The sequence below is a fragment of the Brachionichthys hirsutus genome, chromosome 7 (genome assembly GCF_040956055.1).
Source record: "Brachionichthys hirsutus isolate HB-005 chromosome 7, CSIRO-AGI_Bhir_v1, whole genome shotgun sequence".
NCBI classification, from domain to species: Eukaryota; Metazoa; Chordata; class Actinopteri; order Lophiiformes; family Brachionichthyidae; genus Brachionichthys; species Brachionichthys hirsutus.
The window spans coordinates 9,383,275-9,404,189 of NC_090903.1; the positions used below are offsets into that span (position 1 = coordinate 9,383,275).

At 42.7% G+C, this 20,915-nt stretch overlaps 1 protein-coding gene across 1 annotated transcript in view; it reads right to left on the bottom strand.

Annotated features, from left to right (window-relative positions):
• Window positions 1–20,915, bottom strand: part of lrmda (leucine rich melanocyte differentiation associated) — a 166,478-nt gene that overhangs the window by 42,679 nt on the left and 102,884 nt on the right. Inside the window, exons 3-5 of the mRNA XM_068741724.1 lie at window positions 13,860–13,986; window positions 12,407–12,546; window positions 9,313–9,439 (exon numbers count right to left, since the gene is read on the bottom strand). Of these exons, the coding sequence (XP_068597825.1) occupies window positions 9,313–9,439; window positions 12,407–12,546; window positions 13,860–13,986 (394 nt within the window). The remainder of the gene's footprint in view (window positions 1–9,312; window positions 9,440–12,406; window positions 12,547–13,859; window positions 13,987–20,915) is intronic.

A 20,915-nucleotide genomic window follows, 5' to 3' on the forward strand; every position in this document is an offset into this window, starting at 1 on the left:
ACAGCTCATCGGCAGTGATTTCTAACAGCACATAGCAGTCAGTCCTATTCTGGGAAGAGGCATTAAGTAATCTGTCTGCAACCGAACGCCAACTTCAAATACAAACCGAACGAAATTGTCAGAGGTTATAATGTCTTTGATAACCATTAAAGGATTCAAATCATTTGACACCAAAAAGAAATATGATCTTAATAATTTTTGTTTTACTGCGTAACGGATTGAGATATTGAACTTGAATTATGTGTTTCAGAAGATGAAAACGTGTGACTCGACTCTCCGAGACGATTCTTATTTTTTTCTTCCAGATTGGTGACAATGAAACTTGGTGGTATTTACTTCCCATCACAAAGGAGAAAGCTGTTCAAGTGAGACTTGATCTCTCTGACCCCACAGTGACCTCTGGCGCACCCTCGACACTCGCTCTTTCACCTCTTATACCTCTGCGAAACAAAAAACGTCTCCCTCTCCTCTGTTTAAACTTAATGACCTCTTCACCCCTGTCCAATTCTCCCTTTGCCATGCTCATCATGTTCATGCTCCCACTTTTCACACGCTATTCCGAGTGTGCTTTTGAGATATATGGTCTAAATGTAGACCTCTAAAGGGCTAAACAATGTCTTCTTTCAGAAAGCAATGCGAGATGACTGGATCCACACTGATGTGACTGTCACGCAAACGTTTAACTCGTTGAACTAGATAAGAGTCTAAAACCTACTGATAGCAACCATCTGTGAATATATTCACATCAGGAGCACCGATATTATGAGAAATGCACATTGCCTTTCTGTCACTCAAATGGGAGTCTCCAGACAGCCTAAGCCTTAAATGCAACAGATCTGGCTGGCTAATCCTGTGAAAAACCTTTTCAGGCGGAAAGGTCGCACAGCAATCCATGTCTTCCTTCATCCTACAGTACTCCTCCCTTAGCCTCCAACCTAAACATGCTCCAGCCCTCATCACTGGCCTCTCGTGCCTCTCCTCAGCGGTCTACCTGCATGTATAAGTTGTAAAGCTGGAGGTGTCAAGGTGTCTCAACAGCACCCCCCCCTTGTGTGGCCTGCGGATACCCCTGAGGGACATTAATTATGGAGTAGTCTGACTTGTTGAGAGGAAAGAGAAAGACAGACAGAGGGAGCGAGAGAAAAGACAGGTAGATAGACAGAGACTGAAAGATAGAGTGCAGAAAAAGATGAATGCAGAGATGTTGTTACACAAGCTGTCACCTCCTTATCATGCCCTCCTTCTGTACAGAGGTGATGCTGGGGCTTTACCTGTTCTGATTCCAGGGCTTGTGGGGCTGGAGGATGCTGAAGGCCGATGGAAGATGGTAACTCTAAATTTCCCACAGGATTTAGATATTCTTTCTACTTGTCTCCAAACTGGACTATGTCTCAAGACTAGTAGAATGATTATAATTCTGTTCAGTTCCGTCTTAATTGCAGTATTCTGATTCTGATTAATCGCTGAGCGCAGACTATCCCCATCATCCCAGTCATGCTCTCACATGTCCGTGTTAACTGAGGATGCTCACATGGAGTGGATCTGGCTGTGTACACAAGGAAAAGATAAAACAGCGTGTCCCTAGCGTTTTTATTCAAGAACCACTTTAATGGGAACACACAACATAAAAGTATCGCTTCTGCTTCCAAGTGTTCAGCATTGTGCTCGTGGGTATAAATATAGAAGAAAAAAAAGACAGATTTATGATAAAATGACATTTCTCTGTGTGTTCTTAAGGTATTGTGTGGACAGCAGCGTCTACTCCGCAAGCGTGGATAGAAACTGAACTGCCTCCATGTGATCAGAGCAATCTGTCCAAACAAATGGAAACTTCGCTTCAGCATTACCGTGTTAGATTAGACGTCTCCCGGTCATTTGGTTCCCTATACTGTCTCGACAGCTCCTGTTTCTAATGGACTGAGTGGGATTTCACAAATCGGAAAATAGGGAGAGGTCAACACGTTTGAAGGTTACCTCTGTCAGGGGAATCAAAATAAATAATGTTCAGGTGTGCTATTCTCTGTCAGGTGAGTGTCTTAATGATGCCAAGTTAACGCAAGCTAAATAACAGTGTCTCCCTACGCACTGACAGCTTCGGAAATAATTGACCAGCGTGCTCCAAACTGAGACGCAGTAGGTAGAGAATTCAATGCTGCAGCTGACAGAAGCCATTGAACATGTCGCCAGATTTTTGCATTATACACAAAGCAATGTCAGGTCAGGGATGCGGCCTCCCGCTAGTTATTTGCGATTGTATCTCTGAGGGTAAATTACCTGGCTCTCCATAATATGCTCCACTTAACTAATTTCCTGACAGAACACTGCCTCATACAAAAAGTCTCAGATTCACTCCCTGTCAGAATCCTGATAGACTATTTTTTCCCCCTCCTGTCTTTTCTCCAAATGCTTGGCAGCCGCTCAAACAAGTGCTCATATTCGGTGTCCTCTCTCGACGTGCCGAGGACATCTCTGATTCCAGACAAAGAAGTAACAGCTGAAAATGAGCAAAAAAAGAAACATAATCTTTTTATGTTTGAGGGCTACCAGTGTGTCATTTCATCCACAAGTTCCCATTAAAAAAAAAAGAATAGAAATGCTCAGGGGGTTGGAAAGTGATGTGTAGCATCGTCCCAAAGCGCTCCGTAAGGAAACGGGGAAATCCATTATCCATGATCCTGCCGACCTCATAGCATTGAATACACACATGCAGTATATAGTGTCCTGTAATTTTGTTGTTATACATGTGTAAATCATTCACTTTCTGTCAGAGAAGAGACCCTGACAAACAAAAACCACCCTCACCAACAGGGTCACGGGGAAACCGAATCCCGCACCAGACAAAGCAGAGTTTTACCCGAGCGCAGCCTGCCACTGATAGCGACAAATATGACAATAGCTCAGAAACTGTGTGAGGACAGCCTTTAAGGTGTACTATGGAGAGGGAACAATAAAGCCATGCAGAACACACCCTGCATCACCACCACAGTGCACACAGTGTGTGTTTAAAGTTCACAATGCAACGCTAAGGTCTGACTACCCTTCTTCTGTATGTCCTCAGCTGAATGGTGTGGCCTATCATCATTTTTGGCAATGACAGTAGGTGGAAACGCTAGCCTTCATTACGCAGAGTATAAATAGTGTAATCTATCAGTCCTGCCAATCAGGATGATTGATTATGGGCCGTCAGTGAGGAGAGTGACACATTAGAAAAGTTTGGTTAACAATGCCTGTAGCTGGTGCAGGGCTGCTGCCACCCATCGCAGTGATTAATGTGTTGTCAGCCTGTAATCCCACACCCACGCTTAATGAGGCAAGAATTTATCATCTCACCAGAGTGGCAGATGTCAAGAGGAAAGGAATCCAAGTGGCTGGAAACAATATAGTTTTCGAGCCTTCGCCTGACACGTCTGACAAGCTTTTAAAACCACAAAGGAGGTCTGTGTAAGCACAAACTTCAGTGAAGGGGCTTTCAGCTGCGGCTCTGTCCTCTGTCGCATGCTCGTGAAAGTCAACGCTGAAAGAAGACTCCATCTCCTTTGACACTGCTGCACTGAAGAACAGACGTAGATGCTCTAGATTAAAGCTCAAATGTTTCAGCAAACTCAGAGACAGCGCCCGCCATGTATACATTTACCCGAGACACAAGTGAAACTCTCACATACATCTCATTCCCCTCATCTAGCACACACTCTAAGCACCAGCATTCATTGACTTTCATCAATTAACTTGAACACACCAACATCAACATGCCACAAACAACAATTTAGGTGAATTATCTGATAAAAATCTGAAGGGGAATTATTGCAAAGCTGCTCCGAGAGGCCGCGCATGACAATCAACTTCAAAGGAAACCATAAAGGCAAGCGCCGAAACAGGGATTAATGTGTATTGTCAACATCAACTAAAAGCGACAGTCAAAGAAATAACTGATCTCTGGGAGAGATTTAAAGTTTGGCACATTTCTGTGATAATGCCCGGTGGGATAGGGTGAGAGATAAAAAAAAAAAAAAAAAAAGGGGGGGGGGGGGGAGGTTGAGTTTTATTTCTTCTGCATGGAAAATACTCAGGCAGCTGTCTCTCATTAGACTATAGTCGCATATTCCCGTCACCAGGGAGACGACGAGGGAGGGTACATTTTGATCAGACCAGCATTATTTGATGAGAAGTGTAAATGTAGACATGGCACAGGCTCAGTTTTATGAAGGAGAATAATGACACTAAGCTGTTCGGCTGCATGCGCACACTTTGCTTTTCCTATGTCTAAAAGTGTTCAGGGACACTTCAGGGTGGAGTTTCATTCTGCAATTGTAATTTTTTCTGCGTAACAGGAGCACTGAATATAACAAAGTTGTTATAAAAACTTCACTAAATTGTACTCTGTTGCATACTAGTCCCTGGCACGAAATGTTATAGCATTACATGTATTATTAATAAAACCTTTAGTAAGACTTGCACATAAAACAATAAAAAAGTTGCATGGACTATATCATAAATTGTCAAAGACTATGAAAACTTCATATCAAAATGCGAGAGGGAGACGTCTCATTATTGCTGGCCAGCCTTGGCCTGTTTTCTGACAGGCCTCAAAATCCACCGCGAAACACAAGAGACGTTGAGACAACAAACAATTCACCACAGAGGCGTTCCTTCTCTGTACTGGGTGCCAACAGGAGGAGAGGAAAATCAGTTAATGCAACGCGGCCTCGTCAGCGTCCCATAAAAGCCCTGACAAAAACACACGTTTGTTTTAATGCTCTGCATTTGGCCAAATGTGAATAGCACATCTATCATTTTGTCCTGCAGGGAGACTTGACACTGGGATCAGCCATCCCATGTCTCCAGGCTTTGAAAGCAGCAATAAATCAATCTTGGCACTATTAGTTTCAATTAATTGTGCTTTAAAGTTTTACAATGTGTTTATGATATGCAGTGCTTGGATGATTTATGTGGATGATGTGAGTCACTCCCTCTAATTGCTGTTGTTATCCCAGCCTATATCCCGTGCGTGACCTCTCGGCTGAAGCTGCCAGAGCGCTCAGAACCGGGCCTGTCGAACCGGACAGACACTGGACAGGCTTTTTCTCCAACAGTCCAAAAAAACTGTTTGCGAAAAATACACACATGGAGGAATGCACTACTCAGATATGCTGACAGACAAATGCACGTACTTGAGAGAAAGAACATGTGGCTCCCTGGAAATCTCTGGCACAAACACAAACTGCATATTGTCTGTGATAAAAATCGAAAATCGTCCCAAAAAAATTAGACACAGCTGTTTTTAACATTTAGGATATGCCGCCGTGAAACACAGCAAACAGCAGTGTCTCAAGTGATGCAATTAACAGATAACAAGACATTCTGCAAGATGGGGGGGAAAGAATGCAATTTGAAAGCAAGCAGATCACAATATGTCAGAGGGCTCGTTTATCTGAACATAAAGCAGACAGGGAAGCAGGACTGTAACATCTAAATAACAGCTCCTACTCAGTTCACAGTGCCGTCCTTGTTTGACCCACATATTCAATCAGGAACATGTCACGAGAGAAAGCCAACAAATCAGGATTCAATATGTATAATGGCAAATACAGAGTCGAGCACAGAGTGTAACGGTAACATCCATGACAGTCTGCTGGGTTACATTTCATTCCCCCGCCGAGAACCATATTCTTTGAGTTTTCTCTGAGGACGAAGTATTTCAGTAAAATGATTCAGCAAACCCACTGAAGGCACATTCACACGTACGCCATATATCGCATGCTGTTTGTTATGTTTCAGAGCGCCGGGGAACTCATAACTCTTAAACACAGACCTGAATGTGGCAACATACTTTACAGAGTACATCTGAGACTAGAAAAGGAAGCAAAACAAATGACAAAACACTTCCTCCTTTCCAGCGTTGCACTGTAAAAAAAAAAAAACACACAAATGGGCATCATCATAATGCACAATTCACGTGTCTAAAACCATGCGGTCTATCCCAGATTTGGACCGCTTCCTTCGGCGCAAACTTAAAATGAACTGCTGCCTGTTGCAGAGTAAAACAGGTTAGTGTCTGGGAAAGAAAAAACTGAACTGAAAAGATCCACTTGAGGATTTTCCTGGCCCTGTCACTGTCAATTCCCTTGAAGAACCATTACTCTGAGTGCAGAGACTCATGGGACCCTGGAGCTGGCTCAAGCCACCCTGCAATGCAGCCTGTTTTACATTATATGTTGAGGGATATGGGGGGGGGGGGGAAACATGTGTTCATGCTAGCAAGTCAAGTCAAATACTTTGTCCAGGGAAGTGACATGGGAGGAACATTTATACCGGCCGACGTCGCTACCAAGCCGTGCTCACTGAGGAGAACCGTGGACCGACTCTTTTCACTGTGTATACACTGTGAAGCATGTTGCGAGGAGTCGGTGTTATTCTACTAGGTAAATTTGTTACGCACTTTTTTAGCAGTGCTTGGGATCTGAAAACAGAGTACACTGTCTGAGTGTTTCGATAGATGTTGCCAGTTTGACCCGAGGGTTCGACAGAATAATGTGGGCTCCTCGGCAGGCTCCAGGGAGCCAAAAAGTCCCACATGCATTTTCCAAAAGCCGCCCAACACAATCTACGTGGTTTAACGCCATTTCATTCCATGACCTCAAAGAGAATTATCACATTATAGCATTCCAACATGGCCAATTTCCCAAAATACTGCTCAAGGCGTTTCCATTCAGACTCTGCTTTGTGTGGTGGTTTTGGGGAAAATACTTGGATACTCCCTGCTGAATTTTTGTTTTGTTTACTTCAGGTATTTAAAAATGTCCTGTCTCCCCTCTTTGTCATTTTGCATCTGCAAACTGTCCAACTACTTTTCAGACATGCAATACTGCAAAAGCCAAAAACAGAAAATGACCCCTTTGGAGCACACAAAACAGCTCATCATCACCCACTTATGGTCTGATGGCCCCGAGCGTATGGATACCATCAAAGAAGGGAAATAATGATCTGGCTGAATGACCATGATTATCTTATTTTAAAAAAATCGGGTTGAATCATTGTCGACGCTTTGACTTGAAAATATAAATTAAACTTGTTAATTGCAAACCACTGGTGTGTGTGTGTGTGTGTTGCGCCTTCTCCTGCCAACATCGACTAGCCGTCGACTGTCTGGTTTTGATTTTAGGCAACACAGAAAACATTTGGAAAGTACAAACAGTTGCGGTGTTCAGATAGTGCTAAAGACCATAACTGCTTTATCATAACCATGTGGCTTAGCTCAGTGGCCGTAATGGCATGATTGAGAAGGGGTTAAAACTGTGGTAACAATCCACTCCGATATGACTCAAGAGGTCTTGAAAGTTCAGCGCTGTCTCATTCATGGCGAGTCCATTAACTATTCCAATACGTGCATCATGCAACTGGAATGATCTGATAGAAAGGGGCCTTTCTTCAGACATATGCTGTCATGAGTGGGCATGGATCACTGTTTCCCCGCAGTTGCTGCCGTTGCTATGGTTTAAATTTATCTACTGTAAACAGCGGGAAGGAGTCTTTTGTAAAATGGAAAAATAATGGTACACATAGCCCCCCCCCCCAAAAAAAATAACAACTTTTAAAGACACAACCCAAGTCAGATAATTTAATCAAAGAAACCTTTTTAAAATTACATCTACTGTCCTCTAGTTTTTCCCCTTCAAATGCCCGAAATTAATTGAGACTCAAATGATTTTGCAAGTGATAGCGAGGCAGTTAATTATCATGCATCGTAATGAAGCAAATGGCAGACACTGTACCATGAGCTACTGTTATGAGCAACACCCTGCTGCACCAGACATAAAAGCAAACACAAGTATCTAATTAAGCCATCATCTCTCCTTTCTTTCTCATTCTGTTGCCGAAGCGTCATTAATTGGTGGCCCGCACTACCGGTCAGCATACAATCACTCTGATGATGTGGACAATTAGAGCCAGGAGGTAGTCATGGCTCATCGCGTCTGTGCTAGTTGACACACCACATCTCATCTTGCTCAAAACAAATGTCGTGGAAATGCTGACGTGACATCCGTGAGCCCAGACTCGGGATGCGTCCGCGCAAAAAATATCTTCGCTGTTGAGGCGATTGCTAATCAGGAACTGTAGATGACACACCAACAGTACGCTCAAATGCATGTAATATCTTGCACAATGGGGGGGGGGGGGGGGTTGGATTCTTTTTCATCAAAGCTGTAACATTTTACTTTTCATAGGGAATAAATAATTATATACAACAAGGTAGAAAGGCAAAAAAAAGAAAAAACACACACATACACATCATGTCAACTAGAATCAGTGATTATTTCTCCTTTAATCTCTGGCTGTGGTGACAAAGCCAAACATTTCCTCTTCACTGACAAGCTATGTAAATAATATCTTATAAAGTGACTTTGCCCTGCCAAAAAGCATTGTAGAGGTCCTTAGTTCCTTTTTACATAAAGTGGATAAACAGTGTTTTCATTCCACTTTTCTCCATCTACCAAACATGCCAGCCTGAGGTTAAATTATTTCAATGCTTTGTTTTCTTGCCTGCCACTTGAGTGAAGAATCAAGAACAAAGCATAGCATGAACTGACACTAAAAACGAAGACTATCTTAGCTGATTGTCTGAAACAATAAATACTTTGTTTTCCTGGTGCACTCCTAACGTCAACATCGCCTCGCACGCCTCTGGTTTGTCATTGTATGTCTTTGCTCCTGCTGCTCCAGATCCATTTCTACCACCCAGGCTTACTGTCGTAGCCCCAAGAGACACGATAACGCCCAGCTGATCCAAATGTTGAATTTCTCATGGCCTAACATGAATTAAAATCAATGCAGAAGCTGCTCATTTATACTGCATTATCAAAATTGTAGAAGAAGTAGAAAAAAAAATGAAGCAAAAAAAATAAATATGCAAAGCAGATATAACTATGGAAGTCCTGACCTGTAATAAGTGTCTGTGGCCCAAAAGAGAGAGGAATAAGTGCATGGCTTTGGGATAATTCAGCTGTGACTGACGTGGACCGTATGTGAGCGGTCACCCCAGTCACCAGCCAAGTCACACTTGACGGCTGGCCGGCCACTTATCGTTTCATCTGTGACTCATGGACACAGAATCCAACCAGACTATGGCCATAAACCATTGCAAGTTTTACGCACAACTACATACAACACACACTTGAAGCAAGAGATATTCTTGTAACAGGTCAATGGGCTCTGTAAAGAGACAAGGAAAAAATAGACAAAATGCAAAGAGCTGCTCCTACACACACACACACACACACACACACACACACACACGCACACACACACTTGACTTACAGCCTCTGACTTGGGTTTGACAACTTTCATGAATGCTCCTCTTGCCTCTGCCTCCATGGCTTCTTTCATGGTTACTTTCCTGGTGTCCAGGAACTTCAGTTGTGGTAACTTGTGCAGAACGAAGTACCTGTGAGGAAGCAACAATTCACTTTAGACCGTACTGAGCGTTTGCCTAAAAAGGTCTCCTTATTGGCCTTTGCTTGAGAAAGAGACCACAGAGAATCTAAGAAAGTGTGTAAACCGTGATATACTCATCAAAATGACACACATTCTAATATGCAAATAAATGCATCAACAAAACTTCAAGCGAGGCTGTGTTTACTACGATTTACTGATTATGTAGATTCAATAGTGATATTTTATTGGATGTAATGACCTTCAAAGCCGATAAGAATAAGTACGACATATAAATAGCATGAAAAGAGATACAACCCATGTGCCAGAGCTGTCATTCTGGCAGCATCACAGATATCGCTCTAAGCTTTCAGATGCGCTCTGTCTTTCATTGGGAGGGAGGAAAACGTCAAACGATAATGGCTGGAATACGTAGATGACAACAGATCCTTTCACAGGCAGGCAGGATGAGAAGAATCGGAATGTCGGGGCTGAGCTAGGAGCCAAAAAGTACATATACATCACCTCAGTAGAGTGTGAGAAAGGATGGGGGGGGGCAGACAGGACCTGTGTGCAAAGAGCGGCAACAAATTGATGAGTGCGATGGCAAAAACCAAGTAACGTTTTCAACACCTGAGGATTATTAGGAGCGGATGCCGGGATCAAGGACAATATATGATTTATCTGTGATTAGAAAGTTGAAACACAGCAGATAATAGAAAAGAGATAAATAAGAGCAAGCACATGAGTGCAGAAATAAATGATAAAAAAAATAAAATACATCACTTGGTCTTAAATGACTCATTGCTGTATCATTAAGTAATAATAACACCTAATATTAAAGTGGCCTGTTCCTGACCCCTCACAAGAGCTCCACCTCTCAGATCCAAGAGGCCCCAATCCCAGCTTGTATCCCCCACCCCTTAATAGGAGGGGCATTTTCCTGATGAAACGTGAAGATGCCCTTGGGAGACATGGGGAGAGTTCATTCTACCTTCTATCAGAGGGTCAGAGCAGATGACAAGGTTCTGTTAGCCAGTAGGGATATAAAGATGGAGGATGGTAGCGCAGATAGATGATGAAAAAGGATCACATTCATGTTATTTAATAATTTAAAAAAAAAATCACAATTTGGTATACTTGAAAGTAGCTTTGGAGTTAAAGCACATAATATTAAGTCAGAAAATAATGTGGGTTTTTTTCCAAGAGAACTGTCAAATTTGCTGTTTGAGATTAAAATATATATATATATATATATTTGAGACACTGCACACATATAAAAACAAAACAAACACAGAATACTAGTATTTCTAGCTTCTAGATGCCCAGATGAGTTTCTGTGACAGTATTCCATAAAACACACTTGCATTCACTCAATTTGTGGGAAACTTGATTCTCCACAGTTATGGTACTGTACTATAATTCAGCTGCAAATTCCAACTACGTAAAAAGACAAAAACAAAGTGCACAAGAAAATTACCCTTGCATTTTTCTACGGTTACCCTGCTCAGCATTTATTCTTGTAAAATAATGTGATGCCAGCACCCAACTGAGATATTAGAGTACTGGTACATTTAAAGATATTGTTAAATGAGTAAAGAAATAACATAGTACCAATCAATGATTATACTTGGAAGATGTGATAAAAGACAAAAGTTGACATTTACAGATGCCGAGGGTAATTACTATGTGGTTGCATTTCTGGAATTTATCGTAACCTAAAGGTTGAGTGAGCACCAAGTGTAGCTGGTGGTTACGGTACTTCAAACACAGCGCTTTGATCAACCACAAAAGGAGATTTGACAAACTGATAACTTTCCATAAGCTAAGCAGTTAAAAAGGTCACATGTATTTCTGTTAATCATTAGTCATCAAAAAGGTTGAACCACACCTACTGTGACAACATTTATTGGTTTCCCAAGAGCGGACGGTGTCCAGTAAGCACAACGCTACACAATCAGCTACCATCCTGAACATGCAGCAGGATGCGACACCTTTGGCATATCGTGTTGTAGCACTATATGACCAATGGCCGAACACATATTCTAGCGCAAGATCTAACCTCTCCACAGACAACAATAATATGTTTCTATGCCATTGCACTAATTGGGGCACCAATGCCACGCAGCAGAGTATTTCTCTCGAGAGGCCGGGACCTCCTGAGGCGTATGGCTGGGTATTTATTGCTCAAGGCCAGGGCTGTCATGACCTGCACACAGTCTAACCTTGTCAGACATGAAATCTGCATCACGCTCAAATTGATGTTTTACTATGTGACAGATTATGAATATTACATTACAGGACCCAAGACAGTGTCAGTCAAAATAGAACAGCTTTCCTAACCAGTAAGATAAGCACACGAGCAGAGAGGCGGGGGGGGGGTGAGAAGGGGAGGGAAACAGTGAGAAAGGGAGGGGGAGACAAAAAGAAAGAGGATTATTCAAGAAATGCATGGGTGGTAAATGATTAATAGGCAACACAGAGTCAGAAACAAGCACTTAGGGCTCAAACAGACAAAAGAGAGTATGTTTTTATCCTTTTATCGCATTTCATGTAAAGGACCCTGACAAATGGTGGTCACATTGCATGGCTTGAAGCCTTGCTTGATGTTTAATGCATCATCTGCTCCAGTAAGGCAGGGTAGTAAACACTCATTTGTGGCGGTGACTAGTCACACATGAAATCCATTTTGCAAACTGGAGTGTAGAGGGGCCGGTTGACAACGCTTTTAGAGTGATGTGGTTCAATCCACAGTCTGCCTGTGAAATGTAGGGGGCTGGTTGTAAAAAAAAAAAAAAAAAAAAAAGCAACATTACCAAAACCCATTACTTACAGAAAAAGCTGTCACTCTGAATAATTGAGTAGAAAAAATGGCTGACAGCAAATATAAATACACACAGAACATTATATCAGTCTGTTGGCTGTTGGTAATGTTTATTCTAATCTATTTACTTATTTATAAATCCAAGTGATAACTGACCTGTATCGCTGGTAGTCATCCTCATCCTTATCCAAGCTGACCAGCTGATTGGGGCAGGCCTCATTTCCCAACAGGCTTAGGTACTCCAGTGACGGGGTCACGGCAGCCAAGTGTTCCAGCAGGCCCTCAATATCAGTCAGGTGTCAAAGGGCGGATGTCAAGGACCGAGCGCTGTTAATTACATTAGCATTTACTACCTGCACAGCGCCTTCCAGGCCTGTCTCCACTAAAACACGTCAGTGTCAAATTTACCGTGGTGCTCCAAGACGCTAGTCAGTGGCTTTGTGAGACTGGGCAGACAGAGGGGCAATTTAGGGTGCAGGCTTTGGCATAACGCAGTGACACAATTTGGCTGCTGCTTGCTCCCTTTCTTTCGATTTCTTTCATTTCCTAGGTGGCTGGGTGCAGAACAGTGACAAAATGATTGATGCCCTGTAGTTCAAACAGTCCGTGCTTCCCAGAGCCATGCTCTGGAAAACTTTTGCAAAACGTGGAAAAAAAACAAACAGCCCCTAAAGCAGCCACATTCATCACTAATACATTTGCTTGGAAAAGTGAGCCCCAAAGTGTCAAAATACAACTGCACTAATGCAGCGCTCGAGCTTTAAAATGGCACCGTGCCACGGCAGGATGTACATAATTGGCCTATTAGCATGTGCCGACCACTTCACAACCGAACTCAGCACACAGTCCCAAACGCACACTTCAGGCAGTCCCAGTTTTAATGTCGACTATGGAAATGTGTGCGAATGTGTAAGAGAGAGCAAACATCATTACCCAGTAGGATCAACATAACTAGAGAAAAAGAGGACACACTGCCAAATCTGTTCTGAAGCCGAGAGGAGACGCTCACATACTTTTTGACTGATCATAAACAACTCGGCAATGTGTCTGTCTTGAATTTAAGGTGGCTGCGATGAAATCTGGTTTTGGTGGGTTCATTTTGGGTAGTAAAACACACTGTGCTGTTACAATTAATAAGCAGTAAACATGTCCTAACATGTATATATATATATAAGGGAGACGCAAAATGACAAAGGATAATAACCTATAATTCAAAATAATTGATATAACCACATAACAAATACATTAAATCACAATAAATGTCATTATTGGGGTGGATTTTTAATCTAACCCTTTTTATTCTCTTTGAAAATAAAATAAGAAGTGTGAGTGTTATATCTGATTCCACTAGAGGGCTCTGTGGTTCAAAAACTATTCCTGTGCTGAGCTCTGCCACAGCTTCTGGCTTCAGGTTCTACTCTGTTTAGAAACACACCATCCTTGCTGTAAAACCATGACATTACAAACTGGTTCTCTGAGAAAAGGCAGACTGTAATAAAATATGAACAATAAAGTGTAAATTCTGACAACAATGCCTGTAATCTATGGCTGCATAGCAGGCTGCAAATCAGAATGAAGACGAGGTTAAGGGATTCATTTGAAAGGATATTTTGTTCTTATTAAGAGTCAGGGTGTGGAGGTTGGGCAATCTTGGCAACCGGAGGTCATTCCCAAACAGATTGTTGTCCGCCACCAGCTCTTCCAGCTCAGTGAACATTTTGAGGCCCGCCAGTGACCTGCAATGATAAGGAAAAAGGAAAACTGTTATGACTGTAAACCAGATTGCCGTTACTGTGCAGAAATATATATTCCAGCCTCTCTCTTTCATGCACTTTGAGGGTATGGGTCTGGGCCTGTCAGGGAAGTGAATGACAAGAATTAGTGGTGCTGAGCTCCCCTGGCATGGTGAGGCATCCTTCAGCAGCTGGCAGGATGAGGGATGGGGGTCACTTGTGAGTAGCCAGGATTCAAAACAAAAGGCTTCAGAAATGCGGCGGGCAGGATGAATTTGTCAATGTCTTGTGCCTTGAGGCACCCAGTTTCGCCTGACCCTAACCCTCCATTCCCAAGACAAATCACTCTGTCACAGTTCACCTTCACTCCCCAGACACAAATTTAACTTGTCATCCATCATTTTCACAGAGCAACTGGAATACACTTGCAATCACAGATGGATTTGGAGGGAAACTTTCTCTTATTTTTTATTTATTTGGCAACTGTGCCACGCGAGAGGTTAGCGTTGGGATACTAGCTTCAAAAGATGTGTTTGGAATTCTGCCTTTGCGCATCCTTGCAAAGCGAGGCAGAGAGTCAGCTCAACTATTTCCCTCTTGCAGACATGTCCTAGACTTCATTGACATCAACATTGCGCAAATATTTTTCGAAGCTTATTCTGAAGGACTTCTGATTGGAAGAGGAAAGACATGAACTTAGACTGAAACATGAAACAAATCCTTCTTTCAGCTGCAAGAGCTACAAGGTGAGTTAAAGTGTTAGCACCGGATACATGGTCACAGATCAATGCCGCACCTTCCATACTTTTTAGTAGTTTACGAATCAGCTGATATTTGTAAAAATGTCAGATTTTACAATGTAGAGAGGTAAGATGTCTCTATAGACATCCACGGTATGAAAACACTGACAAGAGACACAAGTTCTGAAAGCAGTGATAAAGCTGAACTGTCTCGGGGCATTTCCATCACATTGGCGTTGCTATCATGGGAGGCTAAAGGCCATTTTGCAAGAATAAACAAGATTATGTAGCTCTCCTTTGAGAATGCTGTCTTTTATACACTGAGAATAATTTATTTTCAATTAAGATGAAAAGTTTATTGTGTTGCTGATTAATTGCTTTAAAAAAAAAAGGATTTCTTCAGTCTGGCAAAAAGCGCAAGCTCATATTTTGTAAGCACCCAACATCTGGATGCAGGCCCCGCTCTTAAAACACACATTCAAAGGTCCATAATTGCAGCAACCTGAACTACATCTCGTTAAATCTTGTTATTTCCTAAGGCGGGAAACAACGAAAAGGCAACACATTTCATAGACATCAAAATTGCTGGAATTAAAGTCGATACCAATGACAGCTGACAACACCTTGCCAGAGTTCTGGCAAAGACACTCACTGACAAACCTCTAATCATTCTGATTGATGCATTGGCCAGATGGATGTATGGAGAAATGTGCCAGAGTGATGAAGTCCTGCTCTTTATTCCCCCTCATGGTGCTTCTCATTTATGAAAAGCAGAAAGACCAATAAATGCTGAAAACTCTCTACAGTGGCTAACCGTAACTTTCAGATATTATTAAATACATCATTATTCTTTCGCTATTCTATATAACGTCAAAAAAAAAATTCAATATTGGATTACAATAATTCAATAAAATGGCCTTTTTTCTCAAAACGTAAACAAATATTTCAGTCAAAGAATAGCAGGAGTGAGATCGAGTAGCAGAATGACAACTGGAACACAAAAAGTACAAAACTGTTGGACCGTTTGTATCGATAGGAATATAAATAATAATTTAGAACTATAATCTATGTCATAATACGTGGGTAAGCACAATGTGGCCACACTATCTCCACTTATAAGTTCATGTTTATGCTGTGTGTGTGTGTGTGTGTGTGTGCGTGAGGGGGTGCAGTCCTGTGGGTTATGTTATTAGCTGCTCGGTTAAAGGGAGCCTTGTGGCGCAGGAGGGAGCCTTATTAATTGTTGTTTTCATGTCACCACTGCTGCGTGCACTGGCTGATTTAATCAGTTAAATTCAGAGCCAGGGGAGAGCCACCGAGTCCTATCCAGCATTAACCACAGTGTAGGGATTGAACGTTTAATACGCTCCAGCTTTCCGTGCTCCCATTGCAGATTTACGTAGCAGGTTTCATTATTTTTCAAAAGATTCCTTTTTTTCCAATACGTGCCTCGTAAAACTTTTAAGCCCTGCAGTAAAAGTACTTGTTAAAATACAGGTTTTGCTTTTAACTAAATGAATGAACATAATTGACTGGATTCCCAATGCTACAGAAGACACATGAAATACATTTTCAGTAAATGTGGGGAAAAAAAATCCTTAATTCTTTTCATACAATTAAATAAAATAAAAAGATACAGGTAATAAAAAAATTATAATAAATCACCAAAAATATATGGACATGAAATACTCACATCATAATGCATCACGCCATTGCCCCGTATTTAGAAAGATATGATTTGTATGGAAGCATGAGATCAAACACATTTTCTCAACCCTCTAACTACGTAGCTGGAGAGAGCGCCCCCCCCCCCCCCCCCCCCCCTTTCTCTCTGTGTGTTGGTGGTAGCTTTAACGAGGTGAACCCACGAAACCTCTCCTTGTTAACATAATTATGATCAGCCTCATTGTCAGAGCTAATTCCTCACATGGACTGTCTTTACGCTTTGACTACCACTTAGCCCGTGTAAGCGTCACCATCATACATCATAGGGCCCTGGGTGCATCAGGGTGTGTGCTTCTGGGCTTGCAGAAGTAGCACATGTTAAAATCTGTATTATCTGCTACGATCCTGTCCGATGAACACAGACTGCATACACTAATAACCAGCTCGAGTAGAGTGTTGCCACAGGAAGCAAAGGAGGATGTGAGAAACCAGAAAAGGGGATTGGAGAGGAGGCCAGAGAGCTGCCCTGCCAGATCAATACGCTAATACTAATGCAGACACAGTGATTGATAAACCACTGCTGACATCAGAGGGAAGAAAACTCTCAAGCAATATTGGCTGAAATGTCAGTCACTCCTGCCAATGGTGTGCACTGGATGGTGTCATGTCACATATACTCAGCCGTCTCATGAAAAACTGGAGCTCCGGCTCTTTTGCCCGTCACAAAGAACCCCTTCTTATGTCTGCTGCTTTTGAAATTGTCATCTAAATGAATAGCAGTCTGTGATTTGTAGAAACTATCAAGACGATGGGGGTCTAGGCAGAGCATGCTGAAGCCAGGCGGCTTATTACAGAGCTATAATGTAGACGTCGGAGAGCAACCTCAAAGCTGCCTCTCTCACTGAGAGTGTGACGCTAAGAGATCACAGAGGCCGCATCCCCAAAGCTAGCACTGTACCACGGAAAAAAGTTTTGGAGTCAAATATTTATCAAAACGCTCTCTCTTTCACACACAAGTGCGCGCACACACGCACACACGCACACACTGGACAATCCTTGCAGCTGCACTCCACAGTAGAAGGGACAATTTCTTCTAAAGGATCACCAGTGGTGCAGAAAAGCAAAGCAATGTTATTTTAAATAGAGGGCCGCAGCTGCAGCGTGACAGTCACAACGGCATCCTGTTCAGAAGGCAACAGATTAATGTTTGACGAATTGACAATACTGCAACCATGATGGCCTTCATGTGTGCATAATGGACTATTCAGGGAAAATATCAGATTGCCTGCCAGGATAAAGTACTGTAATGAATGGGGAAAGAAACTGGACCTTGGAAACCCCGTATGTGGACTGGCTTTAATAAACGTAATAAAGAAATGGTCCATAGAAGAGGGCTGGTCTGTGAGAGGAAATAGACAGGAGGGGCATTCGGCTTAAAATAGGCCAGAAATATTTGGATGGTTCTTGCCACTGTAAACGGCAAAATATCCCTCAATGTTGATTAGTGATTCAATTAAAGGTCCCATTTTCACAATAGTTGTCATCTGAAGAGAACCAAAGTAACGCCTAAAAGAGATTTACTTTCAAACTCAACATACTTGACTACTCTACCCTTAATATCAGTTACATAGAGATTTACTGTTGTTGATCGACAGTATTTAAAATGAACAGAGTGGAGAAACGAAGCGCTAAAGGGCAGAGGAGAAGTTCCTGCAGTGTATGAAAAGTACAACACGATGAGAACAGCTGCATTTCATCACGCTAACCCATGACAGAAACATAAATAAACATCAAAAATACCAAAATACCTCGTCAGGATTACTTCGTGGTAAATAAGATGACATTATTTGTAAAACAAATTACTGCCCTGCAAACCCCTCAAGCCCCCAAATATCTAACCCACCACCTCCACACGGTACTGATCTTCCCTCCAGCTACATTTTATGGCCTGTACACATCTCTATACATGCATTTATGACGGCAATGGCGAATTAGTCATTATCTGTGTCCACATCCCCCCCCCCCTCCTCTCTGTCTCACATTCAGACAGCCACTGCTCAGGGTGGCACTTCTTTCTGCATCACCAGGCCTCAGGTGGCAGCCATTTAAAGATCACACGTCCAGGACTCACAGCCCTCCCTGAATGCATGTCAATTCACACATGGGAAGGGGATTACACGTCTCTTCCTCGGCAGCTGCAAATGACTATTAATGGTGATGCAAATCATTAGCGTATGTTTGAAGCTGCCAGCAAATCTCTTCTTTATGTGGGTTCACACTTAATCAGTTTAGAGCACTGTGAATGCTCGCTCATGACAGCGTACGTGTAAAAGCTACAAAGTTGTCAATTGGAGGCGGCACGTCAGATTGAACTTTGCACAGCGTTACATCATTTTGCAAAACAAAAATATATTTTTCCAGAGCAAAAATCATTTCAATCAAGAGGAAATCAGTGAGGAACTTAATTAGCAAAGTTCCTTGTTGATGAAGTTAAATATCACCGCTCATTACTCCTGCGTGCTTTATGAGTTTATTATGGGAGAAGTGCATATTAAATTGCTCAAAATTGTCTACACCATGGTGAGCGTGTCGAAAGCCAGCTCCCGTGTGTTTGAATGATAACACCGCTGTGGATCCTGTGGTGCCCGAGTTATGGACTACTCCTGTGGATATTCCTGCGGAGTGTGTGAGGTTAATATTCTTTCTCAATTTCATTAGAGCTGGCAGAAGGGCTGAGAGCACTCCAAATCAGATGGGGACTGATTCTGCAAATTCAGCCACACAGAGAGTCGGGGCCAGACAAAATCAAAACCGCTGTTTGATAAATGGTCCTGGATCAACCTGAGCCAAGGGATAAGGACTTAACAGACGCTCATGTCAGGCCCAACCTCGTAAGCCTTTACTTGACCCCAGTTTGGCCTGGGATGAAATCTAAGCTCCAACATTGACCCAGTTCATAGATAAAAAGGAAAGAGCTGCTTCATTCCCAGGGAAGAAAGAAATGGAGAGATGACTCCAGAAAAATCAATGTCGCATTTAAAGATTCAGCAAGTCTGGTTTGTAGCGGGGCCAGACAGAATGACAGCACATTCAAGCGCAATGCTAAATTGTACACTAAGAAATGCATCAGGCAAGGGAGGATAGCAGCACGCTGTTGAAGCCAATGAAAGTTCTCCCCTTGCTGCGTCTGGCCTGTGCTTACTGTGGCTATGAGTCTTGTGAATCTTTGTATTAAAAGATTACTTGTCTATCCACATGACAAACACCCTCCTCTTTCAGTGAGCAGGAGCTGAAAATCAATTCACTGCTGGCACATCAGTCACTGTGGACATCAAAGCAGCGCAAACTAGCTCACGTAAGCTCTCATGCATGCTGCACAGTCGGGCTCACACATCTTAAAGTGCACATAATACTGTAGAATTACAATGACAGGGTCAATCAGCCGGTGCATCTTGTGATAAGTGTGCTTCCCATTAAACAATGACTGAATAAAAGAATGTGCAAACCTATATTCTATAAATCTGGATAAAGCATGCAGAACATGTAGCCGGAAAGGAACTTATCCTTGCAGTGAAATAAAGGAACCATTAAACGATAGATGCTGTGAGGAAGAACCCCTCCGTGCCCTGTCTGCTTGTACGCTCTGTCATTACAGTGTTCAGGCTGAGTGCTTGTCAACATTACCCTGAGAGGGGGGGGGGGAGCCATTCCGCATTACGTTTGAGTGAGTTCAACTGTCAACTGCCAGCCATTTGTATGCCTCAGCATCCACCTAATAGCAAATAATCACTACGCCGCGCTCTCTTCATGGCAAATGATCAATGTTGTCTTGAAGTCTGATGGATGACCCTGCCACAGTGATGTCCAGGCATGCATTAAAAACCACCTCTATGACATGCCTGTCAGACTGACACACACATCACATGTGTGTGCGCAATGCTGACAGTGAGGAATGCGTGCACGCATACAAAGGAGGAAACAAATGAAGTGAGGGGAAAACCATGATTCACTCCAACAGCAACCAAAGATAAGACGATTTCTCAATATTAGTGGAGAATTGTATGATATGATGGGACCTGTGGCGTGATCGGTCGACAGCATTACTCGAGGTAGGCTGCTCAAGTACCACCTGGGATGCCTCTTCTCCTCCTCTCCAACACGCAAACAGCTCCATATTACCCCTCAGTGTTCAGATTAAAATGCACAGCACCACAATCTTTGATCTCCCACTTGCTGACACAAATCCTTCCAAGCCTCAACATTTTTCTGCAAAGGTAATTAGTGCTAATTAAAAAGTTTCGAAAGCAGTCTACAGCTGCTGATGTTGATGTTGATGCCGCCGCCGCCGCTACTGCTGCTGATGCTCGGGCACGCCCTCCATCAGCTCGCCCATCTACCCCCTCTGCAGGTTTTTGCGGATGTGCGTGTCAGCAGTGCTCCTGCTACTTTGCTGTGAGCAATCCCGTAATCAGATGACACCAATCAGCCTAGAACGCTTTAAGAAGCGGGATGAAATCTGGGAGCCCA